General features: G+C 31.3%; 1 protein-coding gene across 1 annotated transcript; it reads right to left on the reverse strand.

Annotated features, from left to right (window-relative positions):
• Nucleotides 1-2,365: 2,365 nt before the first annotated feature.
• LOC105330339 (protein mesh) lies at nucleotides 2,366-24,056 on the reverse strand. Its single transcript, XM_066070044.1, has 14 exons — nucleotides 23,862-24,056; nucleotides 17,962-18,255; nucleotides 7,247-7,384; nucleotides 6,855-7,014; nucleotides 6,381-6,641; nucleotides 5,069-5,211; nucleotides 4,841-4,986; nucleotides 4,292-4,561; nucleotides 3,898-4,184; nucleotides 3,636-3,779; nucleotides 3,366-3,524; nucleotides 3,070-3,228; nucleotides 2,805-2,930; nucleotides 2,366-2,722 (listed from the first exon to the last, which is right to left on the reverse strand). Exons 1-14 carry the CDS (start codon nucleotides 24,054-24,056, stop codon nucleotides 2,442-2,444), a joined length of 2,763 nt encoding a protein of 920 aa, XP_065926116.1. The 3' UTR covers nucleotides 2,366-2,441.
• Nucleotides 24,057-26,885: the final 2,829 nt, after the last annotated feature.

Here is a 26,885-nt window from a genome sequence, read left to right on the forward strand (position 1 = left end):
AGAACAAAGAGGTGACCTAGTTTTATAAAGTTATAGGTGCATGATTGCTAAAGGCAGTTACATAAGACTGGTTCTATTTGATCAGGGTTTAAAAGGTGTGTTATAGATTAAACAAGATCCTTGCACTTATTGTGCATTCTGTAACTGCAAATTCTCTAAAATACGAAATAGGTCCTGGTTAACCCTTGCTTTTACTGTTTCTGATAATTGATGTTAAAAATAGATATTTCAACAAATCTTGCAAACCATTTGAATATAGAGTATATTAGGCAGTCAAAATGAAGGACTCTGCATTTGTATATTCATTGAAAAGCCATGTGCAAGCAAGCATGTGTGTTATCTATAACACGGATACCTAAAATTTAAAGAACAAATAAATTAAAAATATGGTACGGATGTTAATGTTAAGCAAAAACCATGCCGCACCATACCGGTTGAATAAAAACTATGCTGATGCCAATTTGAACAGTAAGCAAGCAAATGTATATTCCTGGATAATATATAAGAATTATTGCTACTATGTAGATAAAACACTATAAATATTTCGCAGTGAGGATTTATTAGTATATTTTGATAAACTTCTCTGAGTACCATGATATGCAATGCATACACCACAAATCATGGTACTCAGAAAAAGTTGAACAACATTCTTAGTAAATGTTTTACACGAAAAAATAAATACTATGTTTTTATCCGGGTTTTTTTATCCGTCACTTACAATGATATCTCGAGATCATAATTTTGTTTAAAATGGTCATAACTAGTTGTATTTGTGATGTACAAGTACACTCCATACTAATATACATAAAGAAAATTGACAAACATACTGTATGTTAATACTCGAGTAACTATGCTTATGTTTTTGTTTGGCTTCAACCGTTGATTTAGATGTTCTGTATATACTCTTTTAGCTTCAGATATAATAAGCAATGTTATGCAACAAAGACCGTAATTCCATTAACTTCAGTGTTATGACTGGAAGAGGAAGCCTAATGCATTTTAAGATTTGACATATATTAATATTATATATTACATTTAACATTCATAGCAGACTGACTGTCAGTGGGGTCACTTCATTATTGTTTTGCAACGAATAAAAGCAACAATTTAGAAAATTTTAGTTACAATCTTAAGGTTTTTATTTTGTAGATTGACTGACGATATACTCTTAACGTTAATTTTATTAATTGCCATGGCATTCCCTGTTCAACCAAAACTCAAAATTGTCAGCAAAACTGTTTAATGTATTGAAGAATTTTAATAACCCATGGTGCGAAGCCATTAAGAAAACTTAAAATCAATGTGGATTGACATATATATGGTATCAAAACACAATAAACATACCCTGGTTAAAATCGAAAGTATACAATATTTTATTAGAGCAATTTAAGTAATCATGGTATAGTGAGGTACATAATTCTCTAAAAGGTTTAAATTATAGGATTTTTTAAAAGGTACTGGATTTTGAAAAGTATTTATTGGCTTTGCCAACAAAATTGTGTAAGAAATATTGTAACTTTAGAACTGGTAATGCTAAATTACCTATTGAAATAGGTAGATGGTTTAATATTCCTAGAGAAAAAAGAATTTGTAAATTGGGTGCCTGCAATAAAATTGGGGATGAATTTCACTCCCTTTTCAAATGTACTGATGTATATATATCCAATTCAAGTGTTATATGTTTACCAAATTATTTCATAACAAATCCAAATGTTGTAAAATTTGAAAAACTGTTTAATGTCACAAACATAAACCAACTTACCAATATTTGTAAACTATTAGATACTATATTTGAGAGAGTTAACTCTCTTGGTTAAAATTTATCTGTTATCCCTTCATCATGCCTGTACCAATGATTTTCAACTATTATATATATTGTAGTGTGTACATACTGTACATATGTATTATCTCTACACTGTACATCCAGTTATGAGAATAAACTTTAAAGGAGATATCAGTCAATTCTCTGAAACTTTGATTTATCACAAATTAATGACCAATTAAGTTCCTTTCAAAATATTTGCAATAAACACAATATATTGCCAATTAAATATTTTTCAAATAAGATAAGAAGACCCTTTAAAACAACAATATTCTTCTTAAAGATATATTTTTCAATATTGTTTAATGAGATTATATAAGATCGTATTTTATGGTATGAGATTCCAATGCTCCACTGTGCTATGGTGTATGTTGTAAAAGATATGCTTCAACTAACTGTATATGAGTTGAACTCTTTAAACTTCCTTCCAAAAAAGAGGTAAATAAAACTTTCATTCTTTGACCAGTTTATATATAAATATATATGATTATGTTATATTATATTATATTATATGAAAATACAAAAAACAAAATGTGCGTTGAATAAAGTTTATTTATCGTTGATGCTATGCACAATATGCCATCAAGGAATAAAACCTTTGCGCTTATTTGACTTTTGATCAGTTGTGCATTTCTTCCTGAAGCTCGTTAACAGTCAACTCAAACGTATCTAGAAACGACAAGAAAGATTGTGTTCTCTCTTTAGTTTCGGCAGCAAGCTCTGATGACCCCGAAACAGCATAATCAAAGACGCACTCTTGATCATCACCACACACCTCCACTGCATCCGCCGGGAGATCTGTAGGTGTCTCAAAGGCAGGAATAAAGCTAGGATTTTGGTAATTGCTGTACGCAGTCCCATCTTTGTAAGTGAACAGTGACGTCTCCTCTGTTATCCTCCCTGAAAAAAAAAACAACGAAACATTGATGCATAACTCTTTTTGAGAAAGTGAAATATAGATAATTATTTAAAGTTTTTTTACACTGTAATCCAAAGTTCTGGTAGATTTCTTCCGAAGTTGAAGTTGGTTGTAAGATTCCATCCGATGGAGTTCGTAAATCGTTGCTTTGGTCACCATCAAAATCGCCCAATAGTCCTCTTAAATGTCCTAAAACAGTAAGAAAGCTGTCTATCAAATTGTGTATTCAACAAAAATTGAGATTTGATCCATTTTAAAATCAAAAGATTAATCGTCCATTTAAGAGTGTATAAGGACTTTAAAGATTTGATCAATTTTGAGAACTTGCCTGTTAATGAACTGTTCCCAACCACTGGTATTATGTTCAGCACATTGGAACTTGCTGTTGTTTGAAATGCTATTCCAATGGTTGTAAATGAAATGAGATGACTCTTTTTTGTTTCATCCGAAACATTAATGCCTGGTGTGACTTGGAGCACAGACACACCTAAACAGCGAAAAAAAAGAATAATTTTGTTCTAATTGATGAAAAACTTGCGACAATTTTGAAGACACAAACCTGCACAAGAACAAAACGAAAAGCTATACATTTTTACAAAAAAGAAAATTCGCACAAAATCTTACCTTTAAAATGGTAAGAAAGTGATTCATCGAAGGCTAAGGCGTCCCCATTAACTAACAGTTGAACAATACTTGTGGAGTCGAGACGGATTTCAACGACAGCCGAGTTATTGAGGTGCTGGGATACAAAAGATGTACAAACACTTGCGCCCTTAAGATTTCCTGAAAAAAAACGACATACATGTAAATATATTAATAATGTACTGAGTATTTGGATTGACAATTATCAATGGCTGACTTATGACAAAAGCACTTTCATGTTGTTGTAAATACCATTGCTGTCATGGAATTGTTCAAATCGGATTTGGCTTTGAAAACTGTCGTCATTAGTTTTCAAATAGACAAATTCGCCTATACCATTAAATGTGTATGCGTAACCATCAAGTGTAGTTAAATGGGGATCTCCGACAGTTCGAGCTGGAATATCAAGAACCATCATAGTAATATCGAACAACTTTGTTGTTGCATCGCACAATGACACGTCCACTGAACAATATATCAATAATTTTAAGAGGTCTTTCAACAATATATTTACCTGGTCTAGGTGGTTTATAATTTACACATGTGCTTTTTTGCCTGCGTTGTATATAACGAGGGCACGTGGACGAGAACCTTGAACCTTTAATAATGTGCAAAAAATGTTTGGAATATCGACAACAATACAAGAAAGGAAGTACATCGAAGTAAAAGTTAGCGATGAAAGGTTGGACGTCCTGGCCTCCTAGATAATGGTACCGCTGAAGAGTTCCACCTTCGCCGTAACAAGAATCTATAAGCTTGTCGTCATTGTTGTAACAACACATATTGTCCATTCCATTCGGACTGTAATTGTAAATGGTCTCACATTGAAATATACACAATATACTAGTAGTAACTTTGGTTTAAAATTAAGCTATGATTTGTTTATACAATTTGTTTTAAATACACACCCAAAGCTAAGCAAGTTCACACAATGTTTTGCATCTTTTCTGTACAAACAGTTGCCAGTTTGTTGGCTAAACATGTTGCAATTTGGGTCTGGCTGAAATCTTACAACATCCAGCAAAGCTTGGTCTAATGTGCACGGACAGGGATGAACACGATTTCGTAGCAGTGGAGGAAACTTTAAATCTTTTTTGAACCAGTCCACACAAGACAGGTAAGCTTCTTCTTGCTGTAGAGCTAACGGAAAGACATCAGACCAAATTCCTCTTCTAGGTCTGAAAATTGAGAATATTTTTTTAATATTTCAAAACAAAATCTATAACAGATAAAAATGGATGACATTTTGCACCGTTTATGCTTTGCTTCTAAATATGAACAGTTTTCTACAAAGAAACGTAATGTTTAGATTACAGGTTTTATTTTTTCCCCATAGACAGTAATAAAAAAAACTTGATATAGGCCAAACATTGATTAAAACATTTTTTAAAAATAATATTAAAGTATTTTCTAGAAAAGCAAGAATAATTGATCATAAATATTTTGAATTTTCTTACTGATCATTTTTCACGGTTGCAGAAGACACCATAATGGCCAAAACATAGTTCTGTGTTTCCAAATAGATTTCCTTCCATTCTGCTGAACGTTCCACTTCTTCTAGCAGAAGTTGACTCTCCCATGACAAATGTCCATCAGTGTCCTCCTGAGATGGACAACGTAGAGATGGTTAACTTGAGTACAGCAAATAATTGGAAACAAGCTTACATGTATAAGAAGATACTTACAATCAAGGAAAAGAGATAAATGTCGATCGTATCATTATTCTGCAGTTCGGCCGCGTCCCTATCCCATGAAATATTGTGATATCCAGAAAACCAATCATCTGGGTCTTGTCTGAATACTCTTTGCTTGCTGTCAGCTATATTAACTAAAATAAACATTCGATCAAAATAGTTGAAAGGGTCTCAGTACTGGCGTGAAACTGCTCTATGGCGTTTTAATTTCACGGAGCAGAATAAGCATTATCAGTACCACTCGTGATGATTTCAACTTTTCGCTAGGAAAAGAGACATTCTTAACATTCATCAATGGGATAATCAGCTTTTTTTTTAACGAATATTTTTACTTTTTACATTTATTCCCTACACTATGTTTCCTATCATATCGGTTGAAACCCTCATTAACAAACGAAGATGGGGGATAAGATAGCGAATATGCCCATTCATTTTCGTCGTAAAATACAATTTTGGATTTATTTTTTCCCAATTGAATCTATTCAAATATATTTTAATTCCAGTTTGCAAAAACACAATTTCTAACTTTACTTAGTTTTTAATATATTTAACAAACGATAAGAAAAAAATATTGCCTTAAATTTCTGTGGTATCGAACCCATAACATAAAAACCCAAGTTATATAAGGTTAGCTTATGTCAGGTACTCTAACCACTGAGCCATTTCAGACACAACAAAGCACGCTGTTTAAATACTATGTGTCACTTTGGCTTCGAATTTACGGATTTGTATTATTCTTTCAAAACGTTCAATAGTTTGGTACAAAATGATATTTATAATGTATAGTGGGTCACCTCTTCACGTTTTTGTTGATTGAAATTGGTTTGTTTTCCATTAGACCTTATTTAGGCTATGAGAAAAATATGGAGCACAAACCCACTCTATATAAGAAAATGCATTAAATATCTAAAAAAAAAATTACACTATTTGCAGGTTTTGGTACGGAAACGTCTGTTTGAGTGAACATATTTCCGGCATTGAACATATTTATAGGTCAGAAATCAATGCTGTGTTAAATATATATTGTTTTAAATTACATTTTAAGAAATATTAGATTGATTTGATATTTTAATTATCCCAATCCTTAGCATGTATATTTTGGAAGAATGACTGTTCCATTATATGTTAAAACGAGAACCTTGTACATCAATACATATATATATATACTGTTATCCTATGGAAACATTTCTGGTCAACAAATACAGTTTTTGTAGTAATTTTCTTATGGTATTTGAATTTGAATATAATCAATATCAAAGAGGTGTTAATAATGTCATATGTGGAATTAATGGTAAATACATACGGACTGTGTAAGAATACTGAAGTGTCCTTGTGATAATCTGATCCTGGTCCGTAATTTCTACGTCTATAATAATTTCCCCTGTAGTATTAAAGGCAGGGGTGATGCAGACTATGCTTAACAAAGATTCCCTTTCGCACATGTACTTAGTTGATCTAGAAAAACTAGCCATTATTGTTGCTCTTGGGTCAATACATGGGGCACTTAGGGTAATATATTGACCTCCCAACATAGGCCCTGAGTTAGGGGTGATCGCCAGATTTTCTGAAAGTGATCAAAATGCATGCAAAAGTTATATGTAATGCATGTTAATTTATCACAAACCTTTGAAAATAATGAGAGGCAATTTTAAAAAAAAATATGCGGTCTAGAAGTATCTTTTGAAAGCACTTTTTCCTGTGACATAACATTGACTATGTTTGCATTAGAATCGGTAAGCCTTTCATGGAATAAAACAAAACATTTGTGTTTCCTTACGCTCCACTTCACACGGTTGTATTACTTCCGTTTTGTCAACTCTAAATACAAATACTCCTGGAATCCACACATTCGACATTTCGTCAATATTCACGACATCCGGAGTTAAACCAACATTTACTTTGAAAAACCGTACTCCATCGCCTGCATTGAATCCAACCTGTAACACATCTTGAGTTTACAGGAGCATACATGCAGCATGTATTCTATTTCTATCTCGTAAATTACACAGTAAAAAGACATGATCTGTTAATATTTGTTGTCAACGAATCCGTCGCTTTGTGAAATAGAGAGAAAAATAATCTATACACAATTTACCAGTATGAAACATGAATATATCAGTTAATAATTTGAGATCGAAAAAATAATCGACCATCAAAATTAATTCATACTTGAGCCGGAGTTCCGCCCAATCCTGTGTCAATATTTCCGTTAGAAGTTGGTCCTGTTGTCCACTCTATTTCACCATAATTGAAAATCACGATCGAATGGTTTCCATCAGATATCAAGACTGCTTGAAAAGTATTTCTCTAAAATGCATGCAAAAATTATCATTTAATTACACCCAAGATGTCCCTCGCACTTTCGTAATCCTATATCAATCAAATGACTGAGAGACGGTTATACTTTGGATATACCTTTTCTGACTGGCTGTAAAATTTGTGGTTATTAATAAAGCAACAGAATGAGGAAGACTTTAACTGATAAATGTGCTGAGACAGGTCAAATAAAGGACTGGTTAGAAACAAAAATAAGACGAGAGTCAGTTAGTGCTATTGAAGGAGAGATGGTGACATGTCTTATGGAAATATTTCACACGGCGGTAATTTGTTTTACTGGCAATGAAAAAAGCAATGTTAATTGTACGTGTAGGTTTGTTTAAAATCGTTAACTTAAGCGAATAATTCAGAATTATTTGATTTTAAATTTTTTTAATATTTGCAAAGTTCACAGCTTAATTAACAAATGTTGATGGGGATTGCCATTTCATGGATTTGTGTCTTTCAAATACACTCTCGTCTATTAAACGCAAATTGTCATGAGTGCCTTGGGGAAAAAACACTTAATTTTGAAAGCAGATTTCAAAACTACGATATAAACTATGACTTTTTATTTTCTTAAAATTGAGATAGGAACTACTTCTATCTACTACCACACGCTAAATTAAAAATTTAAAACATGACACCCGTGCATTATTTATGAATTCATAAGTCTAATATTGGTGTGAGATAATCGCCGATTTGAGAAAGATCAGCTGAGTTTCTGATTTTAGACATTAAGATATTGAACTGCTTATTATCATTTTAATCCCAAATGTAATGCATGTCTTGTATGTTATGAGGTAGAGAAATAAAGTATTAACGTGAGTCTCAAAACATGTAGATAAAACAAAAATACATATATATTCCAACTTAGCTGGTGTTATGAAGAAATTTGACCCGAGATGAAAATTGCCCCGGGGGTATTTTTCAACAATAAATATTGAGTTCAAAGGTGTTGAATAAGACGTGCTCCGATGAAAAACAAAAACGACGTCGAGTATAATTTCCTCTGCCCTAGTTTTTTCAATTAAATTTTTTACACAAATTTTTACTATCATATAATTATTATTTTATGACAAAAAGATCAGACATTTACCGAGCGTTTGTTTAGGGGTTTTCTTAAAGTTTGTTAATTTTTAACATAGAACCCTGTGGGATTTTGCTTGAGGTGTATCAATGTAGCACTTTTTTTCATTTTATTCAAACTACTGCTCTAGGGATTTTTGTCCTCTTCTATATATGAAAGTTTCTGCTAAAAAGTATGAAATTATTAAAAAAACAACTTTTATCCCCTGTTTTGTTTAATGGGTCTTATCAAAGTTTGTTTTTTATTTGTTTTGTTTTTTTTTTTTTGGGGGGGGGGGGGGGGTTGCGTTCGCAATTTCCAAGATTGTCAGACAATGGCTATTTTTTTAATTGAAAAAGGCTAAAAAGGTGACCCATATAGTATAATTAAAACATTCAGACATATACATATACATATATTAAGGGTCATATATATAAAATACGTGGTAAATGTGTTGAAAAACATGAATTAGGCTATATGTAGGCGCGGGGTAAGAAAATCTGACAAAGAGCTAAGTTTGCTGAACGCTCTTTTCGATTTCCTCCCGATCCCATTTATAGCTTATATTTCAAGACAGTTATGTTTATTCTAAAATATGATAATAAATTTCACACTTCAAATGAGTTATTTTTAACAAATTTCGCTAAATATATGGAGTTGAAACCGTAACACCATGGCGTCAACCAAGCAAAAAGATGGTGGCGCAATGCAAATGAAAGGCTACATGAAAGCGTGTGTACTCGAACTGTACTCGGCCTCGTTAACTACTGTTCTACAATTTGGTGTTCGGGCAAAACAAATTGAGAAAAATCTTAAATTACAGAAAAGGGCAGCTAAAATTATTCTGCACCTTAAAACCACTCAAACTACCCCTATCTGTTGACATTTTTAGAGTTCTTTACTGGATGCCTATTCAGGATTATTTTATACATAAAACTTTTGTTAGCTTTTAAACTTTTAAAGGGTATGACACCGCAAGACTTCAATGTTTTAAGATATGTAAATCCTACGTACTAGAGAAACAAGTAGTGTTAGTGGTTTGTTGCAGGTGTTACTATCGTATTAAATTTTAATTTGTATTCTTACCAAAATTGTGCAAATTTTAATACAGATTAAAAATTCAAAACGAACTTTAAGGTAAAATTCTTTTGATATCTTTTTATACAATACTTCATTTACAATTTTTTAGCAAAATACACAGGTACATCCTGCAAGGCGTGAGACTTTGTTTGCGTCGAAGTTACACATGCGCATGAAAATCAAGTCGGGGCCTTTTCACCTCCCTTCGGAAACAACACCCATCAAAATTTCAAATGACCTAGCTTTATTACAAAACGTGAATAGTCAGACATCTTACACATGTCTAACTATCATCTTACACATTGTTTTTCATCTCATATAAAAAAAAAGTAGCCCCTGCCGCGGGCGGAAACGCCTTAAATTAAAAAATTAACTGGGTACTTATTTTGCTTCAGCAGTGTTTGGAAAGACTGAACATTATAAGCGCTCAGCCTCTTCTAGAATATCAAAATCTATTTTATGGAATCAACTGCCAGATTACTAGTATGTTCGAACGTTTAACGGCATTGCTTCTTTTAAGGTGTAATATCCCTCTGCTATTAATTTTACCTATCTTTTTTAAAAAAATTCATATTGATTTTCATGACAGTCAATAACAATAGATTCAGATGAAACAAAGTTGAAGTGATGAAGCGCTGCTAGATTTTTCAAAAATAGATAATGTGTCTAATCATGTAATGAAGAAAACTAGACATAGTGAATAGAAAAAGCAAAATTAAAAATATTAAATGTATATGAAAATAATATATAGTTATATACATTGCCAATTCATATTAGAAAACATAATAAAGCGGTGCTTTTTAGTTCAGAATAGCACTCTGTTGCATAGGTTTGTAACAAAAAATTGCTTCAATTAGCAATAGTTATCTTTCTTTATCATAGACTATTGAAGATTTTACATACATATTTCACATACAGTACTTGATAAATTGCCACAGTTTCTAATTAATCAGAAATGTTTTCTGTTTTTAAATTTGGATTAGATAATAGTTCATGTGTATGGATCCATATGTTTTAGAAATGCTAAAAGTGTAAACCAGTCGTGAGAGCATTTTGTTATAGCACTAAAAGGGGATCAAATGAATGATCTTCCAGTAACTAGTATGATCTCAATATAGGGGTATATTGTCTTGAATAAAATGTAATATTATTATTTGTTTAATTTTGTTGTCCCATATCTTCTCTCTCAGGTAAGAAAACCCATATTCAATTTTGAACATTTAAATGTTATGTTTCAAACGATGATAGTTAAGCCTAGAGTTTGCAATGGTCTTGGTCACGTTTTCCTCAATTATAATTCTTTCACCTTTGTGAACGAGCTATAAATGGGGAGAGAGGGAGCAAAATTTCATCCAAAATTCTCTGGCCTAAAACATCAAACACGCACTGTTCATGTACTGAACTAGTACATAAAATCTAGTAATATTACACAAAAAAATTAATCCATTGGGGGAGGGGAAGGGGTATACATGTTTAAAGTTTTTATAAATATAATTCGCTTCTTACATTTTTTTTTTTTGGTGAAAGTTTTCTTTACTTTTTTTCACTTGCCAAAAGTTTGGGTTTAGTTCGTTTGGTTCAAATTTCCTTTTTTTATAACTGAATATTGAATAAATGTCGCCTTCCAACAAAAATTGGGGCCCAGCACTGATTCCCTTATTGCTACATGCCTTAATAATTGTGAGTCAACAGAAACAAAGTGAGATTATTTTTTGCAGAAGTTATCTTTGTTATCAGAGGGATATTCCACCTTAAAACAAAGTATCTAAAACAATACTATTTAGCAGTGAAAATTCTATATATTGTATATTTTTTTTTTGTGAGTATATATTTTATTTATACTATTTATATGTGTCTTACACTTTTTTTTGGTACATATGTTTTATACAGGACCACAATGTAAACTAGTATAGTGTTAATACCTGTACTTTCCTGTCTTAATAAAATACATTATTTATTACTATTGTTATAGAGAGGGATGGTAAACTCCCAAGATGCTTTGGAGCTTAAGCGATTTGCGTGGAGGGGTACCCTTTAACTGAGTGAACAACCATGTTCTTTACTGACTGAAATTAATTAAATAAAAAAATCCTTGTTTTATATAACAGGTATAATTCATTTGATATCTCTCAAAATGCATTCTTTTTTATTTCTTTTACACTGGGTTTTTTTTTTTTGCCATCAAATAATCTATGTTAAAATAGTTCCCAACTTAAAGATTCAGTTTTCCTTTTTAACTTTTACATTAAAATTTAATGAATATTAAAAGCATTATCGAATGTATATTTTTCTCAGTAATTTTACAGTTAATCTTTCAAAACGACGTCGAATGAAGAATCACCATTAAAAGTGTGCAGACCCTTCATATATACAATGGCACATGTATGATTTAGAAATTGATTTTAACTAACAAAAAGTTTATAGTTTTTTATTACAAAAATGATTAAATTAGTAAGATTAATATGCACTGAATTGATAAAAAAAAAAAACCTGTTGTATCATTAAGTAGTAATTTTCCTCTTTTCATCTATTATTATTATTAAGATCTTCCTTTTCCTACGGTAGACCTTATTGTTATTGCTTTGTTTTTTTTCTTCACTTTTAATTATTTTTAAAGGAAGTGAACATGAAAAAAATAATTGTTGCTTAATAAATTATAAAAGCCTTTTGAAACTTAAAAATGAGGTATGTTACCTATTTGTTTATTTCTATCAAGAGATTTTATCAATTTAACACTCTCAGTGAAAGGTTTATGGAGGTAATCCATTATTCCCCAGCATGCATCTGTTCTCTGACGTAGATAAGCCACATTGCTGCTGGTGACTGGGTCAATTTTGGAACTAGGCCAGTGTTTATGTACAGAGTTGATAAAAGTTGAGGAGAAAAATTATGCCTTGATGTGAAGAAAAAAATTTTGTGTACTGTCATGAGAAGACAAGGATTTAGTACATTTCTATAAATGAATCTCAGATAACTATTTATGATTTGTACAAAAAATGAATATAGATAAATTAATTTGTGAAATATGAGATCATCACATTCCAGATGTTTGTACGGAGATGCATGTGGCAGTTAGTGTTTACATAAATAAAATGCTGTTTTTAGATTTCAATTTAAATTAATATAAAATTGTAATTCCATGGTACGCAGGTTCTGTTTATGCTGTCAGAAGAATAACAGGACTAAGACACTTTTTAAAAGTCAGGATGCTGTGCAATGCGCACCTTGTGTGCTCATTTATGTAGCACACATAATGTTCAAACTCATAAACAAGAAATTCCCGAGTGCAAGAAAAAATAGGTCACAATAACACTGAACCACGGACATTCCATTCTAGTTACATGTCACATTAACTGCTGGTGGGAATGCATCATTCTGAGATCCAAAATCTTCCTCCATAAACACTGTTTAAAATGACAACTCTTTACATTCCTTTCAAGTTTCCATTCACATTTTGATGATGGCATTTTATCCCTGTTACTACACGTGTGTAAAAATGCAATGTGTCTCACTGACGGCAGCATCAGTGCTGCCCTCTCTTAGATGGCTAGAGATAACCCAGCAGGGAGGTAATGATTTTAACAATATGGCAGCGCTCATGGATTGCAAGAATTAGTTATTCTAAGTGGTATATCTTTTTACTGAGGAAAGCTCTGTCTAAATGGTTTTCAGATATCATTATACACATCAAACAGACAAATTTGAGCCCTTGATAATTTTTTCATGTTCACTTCCTTTAAGGTCTTCTGATTCCAACGATTCCTGTTATTGCTTTGTGATTTTTTTCACTTTTGATTATTTTAAAGGTCTTCCTTTGAAAACGGAACACCTTATTATTGTTGCTTTGTTTCTTTTCCCTATTATTATTATTTTCATCTCTAACGTTTTCTCAGGAACGCTTCTGCCGATTTTAATGAAATTATCAGATCTTATTCAGCACAAAATTTGAAAGATTTTTATTATTTAATTTTTTGGTTTTCACCCCTAGTCTGAGATATTAAAGAATTTGTTTTTGCTTGTTTATGAATTTTCTCCAAAAGTACTATAAAGATAGATTTTTCAAATTTTCAGGGATAGTAGAAAGTCTTTAGCCGTAATGTCTCATGCATATCCAAACGCCCGCCCGCCTTCCCTTCCAGGCTCCGGGATCATGAAACTGTCTTAAATCTTAAGTCAGACTTAAGTCAATACATTTGCACTTAATTTTTAAGATTTTTCTTAAAGTGGATCACAAAAAAATTACTTAGGGTTATGTCTGAAATATTGTCTTCAATCTTAAGACTGCTATTAGGCAGACTTAAGTTTAAAGATTGTTACTAAGTAAGTTCAAAATGGCGACACTCGTTGGATTTTTAAGAAGAAATGATCAGCAAAAAAAAAAGGCGGCTCCCTAGTCCTCGGGTTTTCTATTTATAGTCTAGGTTTTTCCCCTTTGTGGACTTGCTGTTGAGGTTATTTCCCTTTGTTAAAGTGAAAGTGTGTAAACACGTCTGTATAATGACTGAAATGTTATCCAGTAAGAAACTATGCTAATATTTGTGTCAAGCATCTTTTAAATATAATTTTTTAAACTTTGTGATATATGATAATGTTTACGATGCAGTCGATAGGAATCTTCAAACGAAGAAGACTTCCACTTTAAACAAATTCTGTCGAAAAATCGCACGAGTTACTATGGAGTTTAGCTAAGACAAATCTTAGCTAAGTTTTTTCTTAGATCGTTTTGTAATGCACTTAAGTAAGCAATCTTAACTAAGTCTAAATCTTAGATTTATGACAAAATTCTAACTTAAATTTAAGACAGTTTCATTATCCCGGAGCCAGTTGTCACCGGAAGGTAGTGAAACACCTTAATTCTTTTTTTTTTGCTTGATTTTTTGTTTTTATTCGATTGAGACGCTCTCAACACTCGCAGATATGAAATCTGTTTTAAAATTTATCCGAGCATCCTCGAGGATTTTGGGCTCCAAAGACCTGTAGCGAGTGCGCCTAGCTCAGTCGTTTTAGTCGAGGGCATGTGTACAATCGACCCGGGTTCTGCCCCCCCCCCCAGTGCCGAGTACTTGTTCTTCCTTAATTGTGTTAGAATTTATTTATATCATCTTTATAATGATAAACTTTACTCATTTCTAATTAAAATCGAAATACTAGTGAGTATTTAAGTATAATTATATGTCTAATGCAATTCTTTTAGACGGGAAAATGGAATTTGATGAAGTGTTAGGACAACTATCTTTATAGGCTATTTTATGTTTTATTCAAACGGACACAGGATGAATATTTATCTGTACCATTCAGTCAACTGAAATACAACTGAAAGGTAACTGAAAAGTGACTGAATGGCATATTTGTGTGTTATGCAGAGATGGGGTAATGGTAATTTATAATGGTAATGGACTGTAATTCATTACTAATTTGATGTAATTGATAGTGATGTGTAGTTGACCTATTTTGCAATTACATGTAATAGTATTTAATGAATTACTTTCAAAAAGGGCATGTAATTCAAGTTACTTTTCAATTACTTTTGATTACACACTGATAATTGTATATATGAATAAGAAAGATGTCCACTATCCATTGACCCCCTCTTCACCACTTCTAATAGTACAGAATTATAAAACAATACAAATACAAGATCAAGTTAGGAAAAGACTTAAAATGCTTTTAACTTTTACCAAATATACTTGCACTCAAACGGAAGACCTATCGTTGCTCGCAACGAGCGTCTAGTAATTTTTTTCCTTAAATGTTTCCTCAAAAACGCTTCAGCCAATTTTAATGAAACTTTCAGATCTTATTAAGCACAAAATTTGTAAGACATTTATTGATCAATTTTCTGGTCGTTGCTCCCGGTTCCGAGATATTTAAGATTTTATATATGTTTTTGCTTGTTCACAATTTCTCTCCAAAAGTGTTAGAATACGAAATTTCAAATTTTCATTGATGGTAGAAAGTCTCTAGCCGCAGTGTCTCTTGCATATCTGAGTATCGGTCGTCACTTCCGGTCGTAACCGAAAGGAAATGAAAAAGCTTTATTTTCAATTTTTTTTCCTTGATTTTATTGTTGTTTTTATTCGATAGAGACGCTCTCGAAACTTCCAAATATGAAATTTGTTTTAAAATCAATCCACACATTCACGAGATTCTGGGCTCCAAAATCCTGAGAGTAGCTCAGTTGTTAGTGGTGGGCTTGTGCCCCGCCGACCTATGTTCAGTCCCCGAGTGCCAAATATGTCTACCTTAAATGTGTTAAGATTTCTGATTTATATTTGAAATGATAGGTTTTACTTATTTCCATTTTAATTTTATCAAATATCACAATAATAGCGACTTTAAAGTATAATTTAGGTACAATTATATGTCTATTTAAATTTTAAAAGAGGTTTCAATGGAATTTGATGTAGTGTTAAGAAATGATAGAAATCAACAACTGCCCCTATTGTCTACTCGCAACAAGCGTCTTGTTTTTTTATTTATCATTATTATTTTCTCTAACGTTTCTTAAAATCGCTTCCGACGATTTCAGTGAAACTTTCTGATCTTATTTTTAACAAAATTTAAAAAAAAGAATACGCGTCATTTATTTTATTTCCGCTCCCATTATATTTTTAATTTGATGTTTTTGCTTGTTTACGACTTTTCTCAAATAGTATGAATGATAGAACTCTCAAATTATACATAGCTAATAGTCGCTTTGCAATTCCCAACGTCGGTCGTCACCAAATGGTATGGTAAAACCTAATTTTTGAAGATGTCTTTGTTTTTCAATATTTTTCTATCCCTTTTTTACAGTTGATAGAGATACTAGTACTTTTGTGAATTCAGAATATATGATTTGTTTTAAAATCGATTTACGCATTTCCGAGATTTTCGGCTTAAAAGTTCGAAGCGATAGTCTGCGTAGCTCATTTGTTAGAGTCGTGGAATTGTGCCAAGTAGACCCACCCGGGTTTAATCCCCGAGTGGACTCGAAAACTTCCTAAATTGTATCATTTTATCATAATTGATTCTCATAAGAGATTGCAAGAACATTTCTACGTATTTGTAACATTGGAACAAATTGATAAAGCAAAATTGTTTATATTATCAAAGCCAAGAAAGCTTGTAATGAGTGATTGAATTGTCCAAAATATATCGACTTATTCTGATCTCTTTGTAAAAGTCGACATACTTTTGACAATTCATACGTTTCATATGAGTATGGCACGAATTCTAACGGTTATACGTTTCCGTACCGTACACATGCCTTAACGCATTGAAAAGACCACATTAAAAAAACTGAAAATTTATATAACAGGTCCATGTAAAGAAATAAAACTCAGATAACAACAAAGAATAAAAAATACGCTGAAAAAACAATTTTAATGTTTTTGTTTTCCATCGCATTGATCAAACTTCAATAAGTATTATCCTACCGAAAAGAATTGATTAAATTTGCATCTTAAATAATCGACTTTGTAGTAATCAAAAATATTTACATTCACTTTCTTTCCCCCTATTAAATTGCATTGATCGATTTGAGTGATATTTACGCATAACACAGAAGACCCAATCACCAAATCTGGTGCGTATGAATACATTCAGTCTTCCTTCAGAACATGACTGACTCTCCTCTCGACTTCAAACCGGATCACGACCTGATATTATACTTGGGCTGATTGATATTTCATGGATGTAAATATTTTTTTAAGATTTATATGAATTCAATTGATTAATTTCTTAGGGTGCCAAAAATAGATTCATCAAATTACAGAATGAAAAATAAAATTGTATTATTAGAATTTAAAACGCTGTGCACTATTTTTGACAGCATAATTCGGCTGTTCCAAAGGCTCTTCAGTTAATTGCGCATTACACGTTGAATAAGCCCGAGATTTTTTTAAAATAAATCATATTTGCGGAAAGAGAAAAAATGTTAAAAAATGTAAATATAAGCATTGAATCATTTTTTTTTGAAAGATGTGGTCTCATAACTGCAACGGTGTGTGCAAGCAAATTTTCATAACGCGCTAGCGCGCGTTATTCAATTTGTATGCACGCACCGTTGCAGTTATGAGACCACATCTTTCAAAAAATAATGATTCAATGCTTAAATATATCTCAATTTTTTTTCAACCGATTTGACTTCGTCGAAGTTGGTGAATGATGGTCCGACACGGGAAAATTTGGAAGTATCATATTACTTTCTTAGTTCAGGTTTTTGGCGGGGATAAAATTGTTTGACAGGAAGCGATATCGATGCTGTTTTAGGCTAGGGGTAAGTCTATGGGATATAATTGACAATGGTATGCGATAATTGTAGTTCTTGCTGCGCTCGCCCAACCGGTTCACAACAGAAATATATTAGTTTACTGGCAGACTCAGATAATGTTCCAAATAGAAAAGAAATTATAACACTATCTTTTGTATAAAGTACCTTTAAACATCCTGACCCAAAGCTACAGCCAAAAAATGTCACGCTTTCCCATGTGGATATGAATATCCAGGACGCCTGAAAGTCCTTGAATCTGCTGGGAAAGTAGGTTTTGACATAATTTGTAGCTCGTTGTTTTATGGTGTTCTCCGTTGTAATTCTGTACCAAACTCTCCCTCCTTTTTTTAAATAAACATCCGCCCAGAAAGGAGCAATCAAGGCCCTATCAATAGGATACTCTAAGGGACGAAACCCGTAATAGAGATTTTGTAGGGAAATTAATCCATGGCTGGACACCTAAAAGATTTATCAATTTTGTATTAATAACTTCTTTAAAGTGGCTCACATGATCTGAAAAAAAATCTCAGATCATTAGAAAATTACTTAGTTAAAAAAATAGCATGAAATTTAGAAAAATTAAATTCATGACACGTCACTTCATTATAAAATCAAAAAATGAACAACAGTATACCTTCTGTTTTCTTCAAAAGTAAATTTTTCTTCAACATATGTAATAATAATTGTAATGAATGTAATATTTGAGAAAAAATATCTTCAAACCTTTTTAAATCTGTCTTTTGATTACCTATTTTTTGTTACAAAATTTGTTGCCTTCTATAAATAGTTATATTTTTCAAAACATTTAGAAATATCGTCATCAAAATTTCATCTAAAACGTTGTATACACTTTCATTATACTTTTTTCACAGTCCTTCAATATGTTCAATAACGAATCCAAATGTTACATTATATTTACATGTGTATTTTTAAATCCTTGTACTACTTCAAATTTTATAAACATGCGTTCTAATCGTCACATTCTGTTTTACATCATAGACATTTGTTTGAATCTGTTTTACCAACCTTGAACAGTTTTCCATATGAAAAAAATCACATTATCAAAAAAAAATATAAGTACTACAGCATCTGAAGGTTTACCATCTCCTTGCAATATCATCCATCTAATATCAAGTATTACGGTATTATCAATTTGCAGTTTTCTTTTTCAGTATTTGTTTCATATTGGAGGGTAAAACAGCTTTTGTATTAATATTTTGTAAAATTAAATCTTTATTTTACATGAAGAAACCTTGGAAGCAATGCTTCTTTCACATAAGCATAATTTAGAGCAATATTTTTTCCACTCTTCTACATGTAATACAACATATAGTAATATTGCATAATCATCTTCAATTGATTTTGCTTTATTTTCTGAATTAAATTCATGTATTAGTTCTTCTATACAAGATTCAGGGAAAATCCAGTTATTCATCCATATGAAATGTCTCTGATATGTGTGTAATATCTGCTTTTATAAAATGTACCAGAACAGTGTTTTGTTCTTATTCATAATCGTAAGATTGAAAAACAACTTGTTTTTGTTTTCATTGTAATCAATAGTATCTTAAACTGATTACCATGCACTAAACAATTCAATATAAAAGGAAGGCAGACATTGCAAATCTTTTTTGCTCAACTGAAAAGAAATATTTCAATTTCACTTCCAAAATCACAACGTTTGAAAAAAAAAAATAGCTTTAGGTCAGACGCGACCTCTCTTCCATATTTTATATTCTTTCCTATCTCCAAAATGTGAAGATTTCCATTAAGTAATTCGATATTTATATTTTCATGTTATATGATACCTTTTTCATTTAGATATAGCCTAAAGTGTTCAATTAAAAATACATACTATGACTTTACTTATAAACATTCAAATGCATTTTGCATGGTATTTGAAGGTTTATTCTAAATATTCTAGCTCCGAAAATAACATGGTTAGTACCTTGAAGTTTTGGGAAATAACTGGTTTAAATGTTAATTAGCAAGAAATAATATATTAAGGAAAATTATATAGAATTGAAGAACGTCTCGTGTGTCCTTAAAATATGTTTCCATATACCAGTTCTTTTGTTAAACAAAATACTTGGCTAAAACTTACGTCGATCCGACAGTATTTTCAAAAACAATATTATCAATCTTTAAACCATCATTTTTATTTCATCAGTTGTTTTATATGACACTGAAATCCCAGACAAGAAATATCATAATCTTATAACACTAGCTCTTCCATGTATTGTCAACTGTCTTTAACTTCACGTGCCAAAAAATTGTATTATATTTTGAACTTTGTTAATCAAATATAAATTTTCACACTTTTCTTCATTACCACCACATTAAACTCCATAAATTTTTAAAATATTTCTTTTTGTAACATTAATTTTTTTTTCATCCTCCAATGATCTTCCGAAACCTATACACATACAATTTCAGGTAGTTTGATTTTTGCCTGCTGTGTACCGTCTGGTATCGCCAGCTATTGTCTGCTATTGTTGTTTCCGATTTTTCCCATTTCTTTACATAGAACACTTCTTCTCAAGGAATTCAGTAAAGTCTGAACATGACCATCATCTAGCTCTTTTAAATATGAACGAAAGCCATAAAATTGTTTCATGTGACCATTTATATGTACATGTATTTTGATGAATTGACATTAAAGTTGCTTTGTATGCCTAAAATATTAAAATAATGTATACAACAGTTTAATAAACCAACTAAATCTGACATTGCAGTTTAAATTCTTTACTAGTAGATAACGGCAGCAATAAATGAATATCAACTGTTACAAAAGAAATAAATTTCGAATACATGTACTCTCATCATCTAAGAGATTATAATTTCATATTCAGGATACCAGATAAGTACATGTAGTAATTTCATTCATTGGTCAATGAATTTGGCATTTTTTAGCTGGAAAAAGTACAAACACCAATGCGTTTACACAAATTTTGATCCAAAAAAAATTAAGATACTGACCGATTACTGATTACACTATTTTAAATTGAAGACAAACAAATAAATTAAGGTTTATAAAACCTCTTCTACAAAAAAAAATATTTTCATAAAGCACATTATTGATTATTGATTATTGATATGAAATAATTATATGTCAATTCGTCTTGTGGTTCTCATACTCTAAAAAATTGATGATCAACATAATCAAAATATACAACCAAACACTATTTAGAAAATACAATTCAAGATATATACCATATAAAACAATATTTACACTGAATATTAAGAATATTGATAGAAGTTTCAGTTGTAAATGTGTATTCTGTGAGCAACTGCAAAACTGTGCATGTTTCAGGTGCATAAAATGCATAAAGTTTTTATGTTAGAAAACATACATTCTAAAAGATTTTTTTACCTTCTGAAATTAAATCTCTAAAGAACATAAAAGTGTCCAAAATTCAACAAAGGCATTTTAAGGTCTTTCGATTATCGTGTGACGTCATTGTGAGCATTCCAGAATATTTTACCGTTATCGGTTATAATAATAGTGTTATGTGGTGTATAGTTTTGCCAATATTTCTTGATTTATACTTGTGTTTAACACATTTTAAGCTATGTAAAGTGAAATGACACCAATGTTTAACAATTCATAGAGAGTAGTTTGAGTTGAAATCGCTGAATTCAATGAAAAACTGATAAAACCGTATATAGGTAAACTTGACAGAGACCACAAATCATAATTTTTTACCAGGCAAGGTAAACATTTCTTTGCAGATTTCGATAGGATATATAATGAATTACAAGTGTACCAATTTTTAGTGAGTTTGAACCATTATTTCAAAAGTTATAGACGTTTTATGTTGCTAAACTGTACTTATTCATGGTTGAAAAATCGTATCAAAATGCACTGTAAATGTGATAGCTTTCATACTGGCAATTTTTAAATGGCCTTAAAATGTTAAAATACTTTTAAAAAAAGGATTGCGATTAATTTCTTTTAAAAATTGCTTTATTATATCGAAATTAATTAAAATGAATGTGATGATAAGAGAGCAGTCGTTGCTATAACTGTCCTGATAGTGTACCTGTGTTAGCTCCTACAGCATGAACAATATATTTGCAACATACCAATATTTAACTTTAATTTGATTGTTTGCATATTAATCATCAAATTTAAACAAAAATTACACAGATTAAACCATAAAAACATCGAGGGTGGAGAAACCTTAAAGGAAGTTATCCCTCTTATCATCTCTAAACCTTAAATTTGATTATCACTACATACGTGAAAATTCTGTGATGACAAAGATCAAGTTATGCTGTAATATTCTAATAATAGGTATATTACAACGAATATATATTCTTCTAATCACTACTGCAGAAAAAATATCCATCTCATCATTCATAATCAAGTTTGTTTTGCACTGGCAACTAAAATTAAATTTTGGTTGCATGCAAATTTGTAACCGATGAATGTTGAATATTTTTGGTACAAAACTTATTCTAAAAAACTATACAGCATTGTTACATTCAGTGTTATATCGTTAAGGATTGGCATGCTTCTTTTTGATGATACAACAAAAACATCAATGGAGCAAAACAGAAGTATATTTATTTAGAAAAAAAAAACATTAGCGGGGAACTAACAATTTACCTTTATTTTTAGAAAAAATGTATTCTTATATTTCCTTAAAAGAATGTTTAAAAACAGTATTATTAAAAAAAAAATAAAAATCCCGTTTTTGTGCGATGAATTTTATAAACATATTAAAAACTTAATACAATCTCGTTACGAGTAACGAGTAGGTCTTCCATTCAATTTTTATACGATACGATTACAATATTAATTTCAATGAAATTTCAGAATTTCCTCTCAACCACTCCCTTTCAGATAATGTATACGATTGTCTATATCCTTTAAAATTCTAAACAAAGTGTTTTGCTTTTTCATTTGCTTTTTACAGCACATTAAAGATTTTAGTCCCCTAAAATCCCTAACTACGTCATCAATGGGTACGGCAATGAGTTTTACCAACTGATATTGTTACAATCAACAACTTTGCTTCTATAATGCATTACAAAATCGTGTTCGTTTTTAAGGTATGTGTAAGAGACTTTACGAGTGTCTTGGTCCCTAATTAAAAGAGCAAGCCCCCTTTTTATTGCTTATTTTGAAAAAAAAAACTTTAAGAATATTAACATTTTTTGCTCTTACACCCATCTAAAATTGTTGTTCATTTTTGAGATACAGATGATTGAATATTTTAGGGGCCAGCCCTCTAGATCCTTAATGGGGACACACATTGGTAATTTGATTAATGGAATCAATTTGAATCATCAATGCAAACATTTCTCTTCTACGATGCTTAACAAAATACATGTATGTATCCTGTTCTAGATATGTTGCGTCAAAGTTTAAGTACTCTGGGCCCTAATTACGAAATGAATGGGCCTGGCAATGATTTTTTCTGATAGATATTGTTACAATCAACAACTTTGCTTCCATAATGTATTACAAAATCATTATCATTTTTAAGTTATTTGTAATAGAGTTTACAAGTCTCTTGGCCCCTTATTAAAGGGGCAAGTCCCTTTTTCTTTAGTTTGATGGAAAGAACTTTTGATTCTCTACCACTTTTGTTATATATGTTTTAACAAAATATCAACTGATAAAAAGAAACAGATCAAAACGTATGAAAATTTAGATGCAAAATTCGTATCAATTTTTCGAGTCTAGGCGGGCTCAAAGAAATGACGCCACCGGCGTAAAACAACATAATAGTGCACAACTTTAAACTGTAGACTACCTATCCTGAAAACTTAATAGCTATATCTCTGATAGTTTCTGAGATCAGCTCTGCACAAAATAGGTCGTAAAAATGTACAAAAATGGCCGATAAATCGGTACCGGAAGTGACAACAACAACAATTTCAAAAACATATAAAATTCAGATAATCATGTGTATAAAAAATTGCTGAGATGGGTTGAATAGTTTTTTAGAAATCGCGTGCACAAAATTTAGGGGGAAAATATCAAACAGTACAAAAACAAAAAGGTCTTCCGCTGGAAACGGAAGAATTTAATAATACTCCGAGATTATACTTACAAAACAGTTGCGACATTTGTTGTTGAAAAATGAAAAGTTCGTTGGAAACTCGACTGATGGAGAAATACTGTCAAGGTGGTTTGGCAGCCAATTGTCACCATATTCGTCTCCAAATGGATAAAGTCTATCAACCAAAATGCCAAAAAATGTAGGCACTATACAAGAATACAAAAATGAGCGAAAAGCGTTCTTCATGGTTTGTGGTTAGCTGTGCGTCGTTTTGATATACGGTCGAGTTTATATAGATGTACAAATTGATTGACAGATTTGGTTTCCCAATCATAGTTTTCAAAGATTTTATCTGACAAGACATTTCACGAAATGTTCAACAATTTTAGTATTTAAAAGCTGTTAGTATTTTTTTTTACCAATGGAAAAATTGGTTTTTACGCTCTGATAAAACGACGGTCCGGGTTCCAACCTACCTTAGTTTAGCTCACATTCACCATTCTCCTTCGATTATATCTATAATAAAGTATTACATTATAATTATGAGTATTATTATTATCCATTGAGATTATATGCGTGCATTGCGTGGTGTTTTGTCTAAAAACAGTCGGACAAGCAGAAAAATATACAATGCGTCTTTATTCTTTACTGATCGTTAAAATTTACCAGAAAGAGAATGAATTTGATATGTGCGGGAGAGAGAACGGGATGCAACTATTTCACCTAAAATGGAACAATACTAGTTGTAAATAAAAGATGCTTATCTGTTTCAAATTTTTGTGTAGTTTTGTGTTCATGTAACTTTCTTACTTCTATGCAAAAATATTGATCAAAATAGAATACTAGTATACTAGATACGCAATGATGTGAAAAATAAAACCCATGCTTGTTACGGATACTTGTTCTACATTTTGAAGATATAAATTGTAACCAATAGCCGTGGCTTTAACAATATGCCCAAAATATACACACTTGTTCTTGTACCCAAAAATTAAATTAATATATTCTGTTCAAGAACATATACTGTTAAGTATATAAATTGTGTTGATTGAAAGTATAGTAGTATCATAAGATATTGAACCAAAATAAATTGGTTATGTGCTTATAGTAAGATGTAAAGTAAATTTCACCCTTAAACGCGAAAACTATTTTTTTTCCATTGTGTTGCAATGTTCAAAGGGTTTAGTTGTAATAATTCATAAATAAATAAGGATAGAAAAAAAAACTTACCCATAGTATAGAAAGGTAATTACAAATATATTTTTTTATATCTGTTTTTACTTTTTTTTTAGTTCTTATGGAACCTTATTGGTGACTTATCTAAAATTAAGACTATATATAATTTATTATCATATGCAAGATATTTATCCTAGAAATGAAAAAAAATGTTAATATTTGCCTTTCGACAAAACTTTTGACAAACATAGACACATTTCCTCTTTAGTACATTTAGCAGTACATGCACCAATTATCAGTTGAAAGAATCAGTCTCATCAATATTCATTTTTATGTAAGTATATTTTTACACCTGTTTATGACATGATATAAGATTAGATATCTAAATAGATATAACGGAGAATGTTAATGTCGAAAAGGTGTCGTACTACTAGCGTACTAAACACCACCAGTCTTCTAATAGGCATCAATGATAAAGATACAGAAATAAGAAATTTACAGAAATAAATTCCTTTTTAATTTCAAGCTTTTACTTTAAAATCCCTGGTTTTTTAGTACATGTTTTTCTTACAGCCTTTTTTTTTTTGGAGTCACCTCTGTTTACGTCTTATAGTGGCCAACCGTTAGGAAAAACGAAAACAGAAAATATAAACGTTCTTTTTCTTATCTAGAAAGATACAAACTGGATTTTGAAAAAAAAAACTTCCATGAAATAGATTTGAGTCATTTTACTGCAAGCATTTCAAATCGACTTAAATTCTTAGTTGTGTGCGTCATTACGCAACCCATCCCTCGCCCGCGGCCGAGAAAATCGGTCGCAGTGGTCGCGGCTGGACTACCTAGCGGTCAGCTGTTATCTAATACACAAGAGTCGCGTTTTCACATGTGAGTTTATTTAGCCGGAAACACAAGAATCGTACACATTAAAGCTTACTCTTCTAAATTTGAATTAAACGATAGAGTGTCAATGAATAAATCGTTCTGTTTATTCATAAAATAAATGCCATTCTCAAACTGAAGAAGTATCAGACAGATAAACTGTAGGATTTAAGGGGAAAAACTATATTAATTAGAGTTTAGTCATCATATTGCAAACATTTTAAATCTTCCTGGGCGTAAAAATTATCCGATCCCTCACCCGAGGACGAGGAGATCAGTCGCAGCTGCACTACCTAGAGGTCAGAGGTTATTTAATAACAAGATATACTTGTTTGAGTTTATATACAAGAACTGTTTTGATTTTATGTTCTAAAAGTTTGTTCATCTTCAATTTATTTAATTAAACATTAGAATGTAAATTTAGAAGTCCTTCTGAAAATTAATAAAAGCGATATCATTCCCAATCAGAAACATCGTCAGACATAAAACAATGGTGAATATGTAAGTCTAAAAGGTTATAAAAACTATACTAATAATATTTTAGATAAACAACGAAAAACCACAAAGATTAAACCTTAAAATGATGATCACCCCTAGCACATAGCCAAGGAGATCCCGCGCGAGTGGACAAGTAGCGGTAGCTTCATGTTCTTCTACATGTTCTTTATCACACATGCATGTTTATTGATATTTTGTACGATCCCAACTATTTGTTTATTCGAGATTTTGACCGGTACATGTAAGATTGACTTGTGTTTCAACTTAAGATTTCTCTTAAGAAGAGAGAGAGAGAGAGAGCTCAGAACTAGAAGCATTATTTAGCCAAATTTAGAAAATGTAACACTCTCCAAGCGTTCAAGGCAGGATAAAAAAATCAAATATCGAATTAACACATGCGGTAGAGTCTGACACGATAAAAGAATTGTCCGGAATTGAGGGATTCAGAGATTATTTTAAGAATGTTCACATGAATGTTTTAACAAGCTTTGTTTAGATTTTTTGGTTACATGATCACAGTGC

The sequence above is a fragment of the Magallana gigas genome, chromosome 8 (genome assembly GCF_963853765.1).
Source record: "Magallana gigas chromosome 8, xbMagGiga1.1, whole genome shotgun sequence".
NCBI lineage: Eukaryota > Metazoa > Mollusca > Bivalvia > Ostreida > Ostreidae > Magallana > Magallana gigas.

Bases quoted from the DNA above. Each gene is read 5' to 3' on its own strand.
- LOC105330339 (XM_066070044.1), bottom strand. From the start codon at position 24,056: ATGAAGAACGCTTTTCGCTCATTTTTGTATTCTTGTATAGTGCCTACA. The intron at 18,256-23,861 runs GTAAGTATAATC...TAAATCTTTTAG, and splicing joins ACAAATGTCGCAACTGTTTT to GTGTCCAGCCATGGATTAAT. The intron at 4,987-5,068 runs GTAAGTATCTTC...TGTCCATCTCAG, and splicing joins TTTATCTCTTTTCCTTGATT to GAGGACACTGATGGACATTT.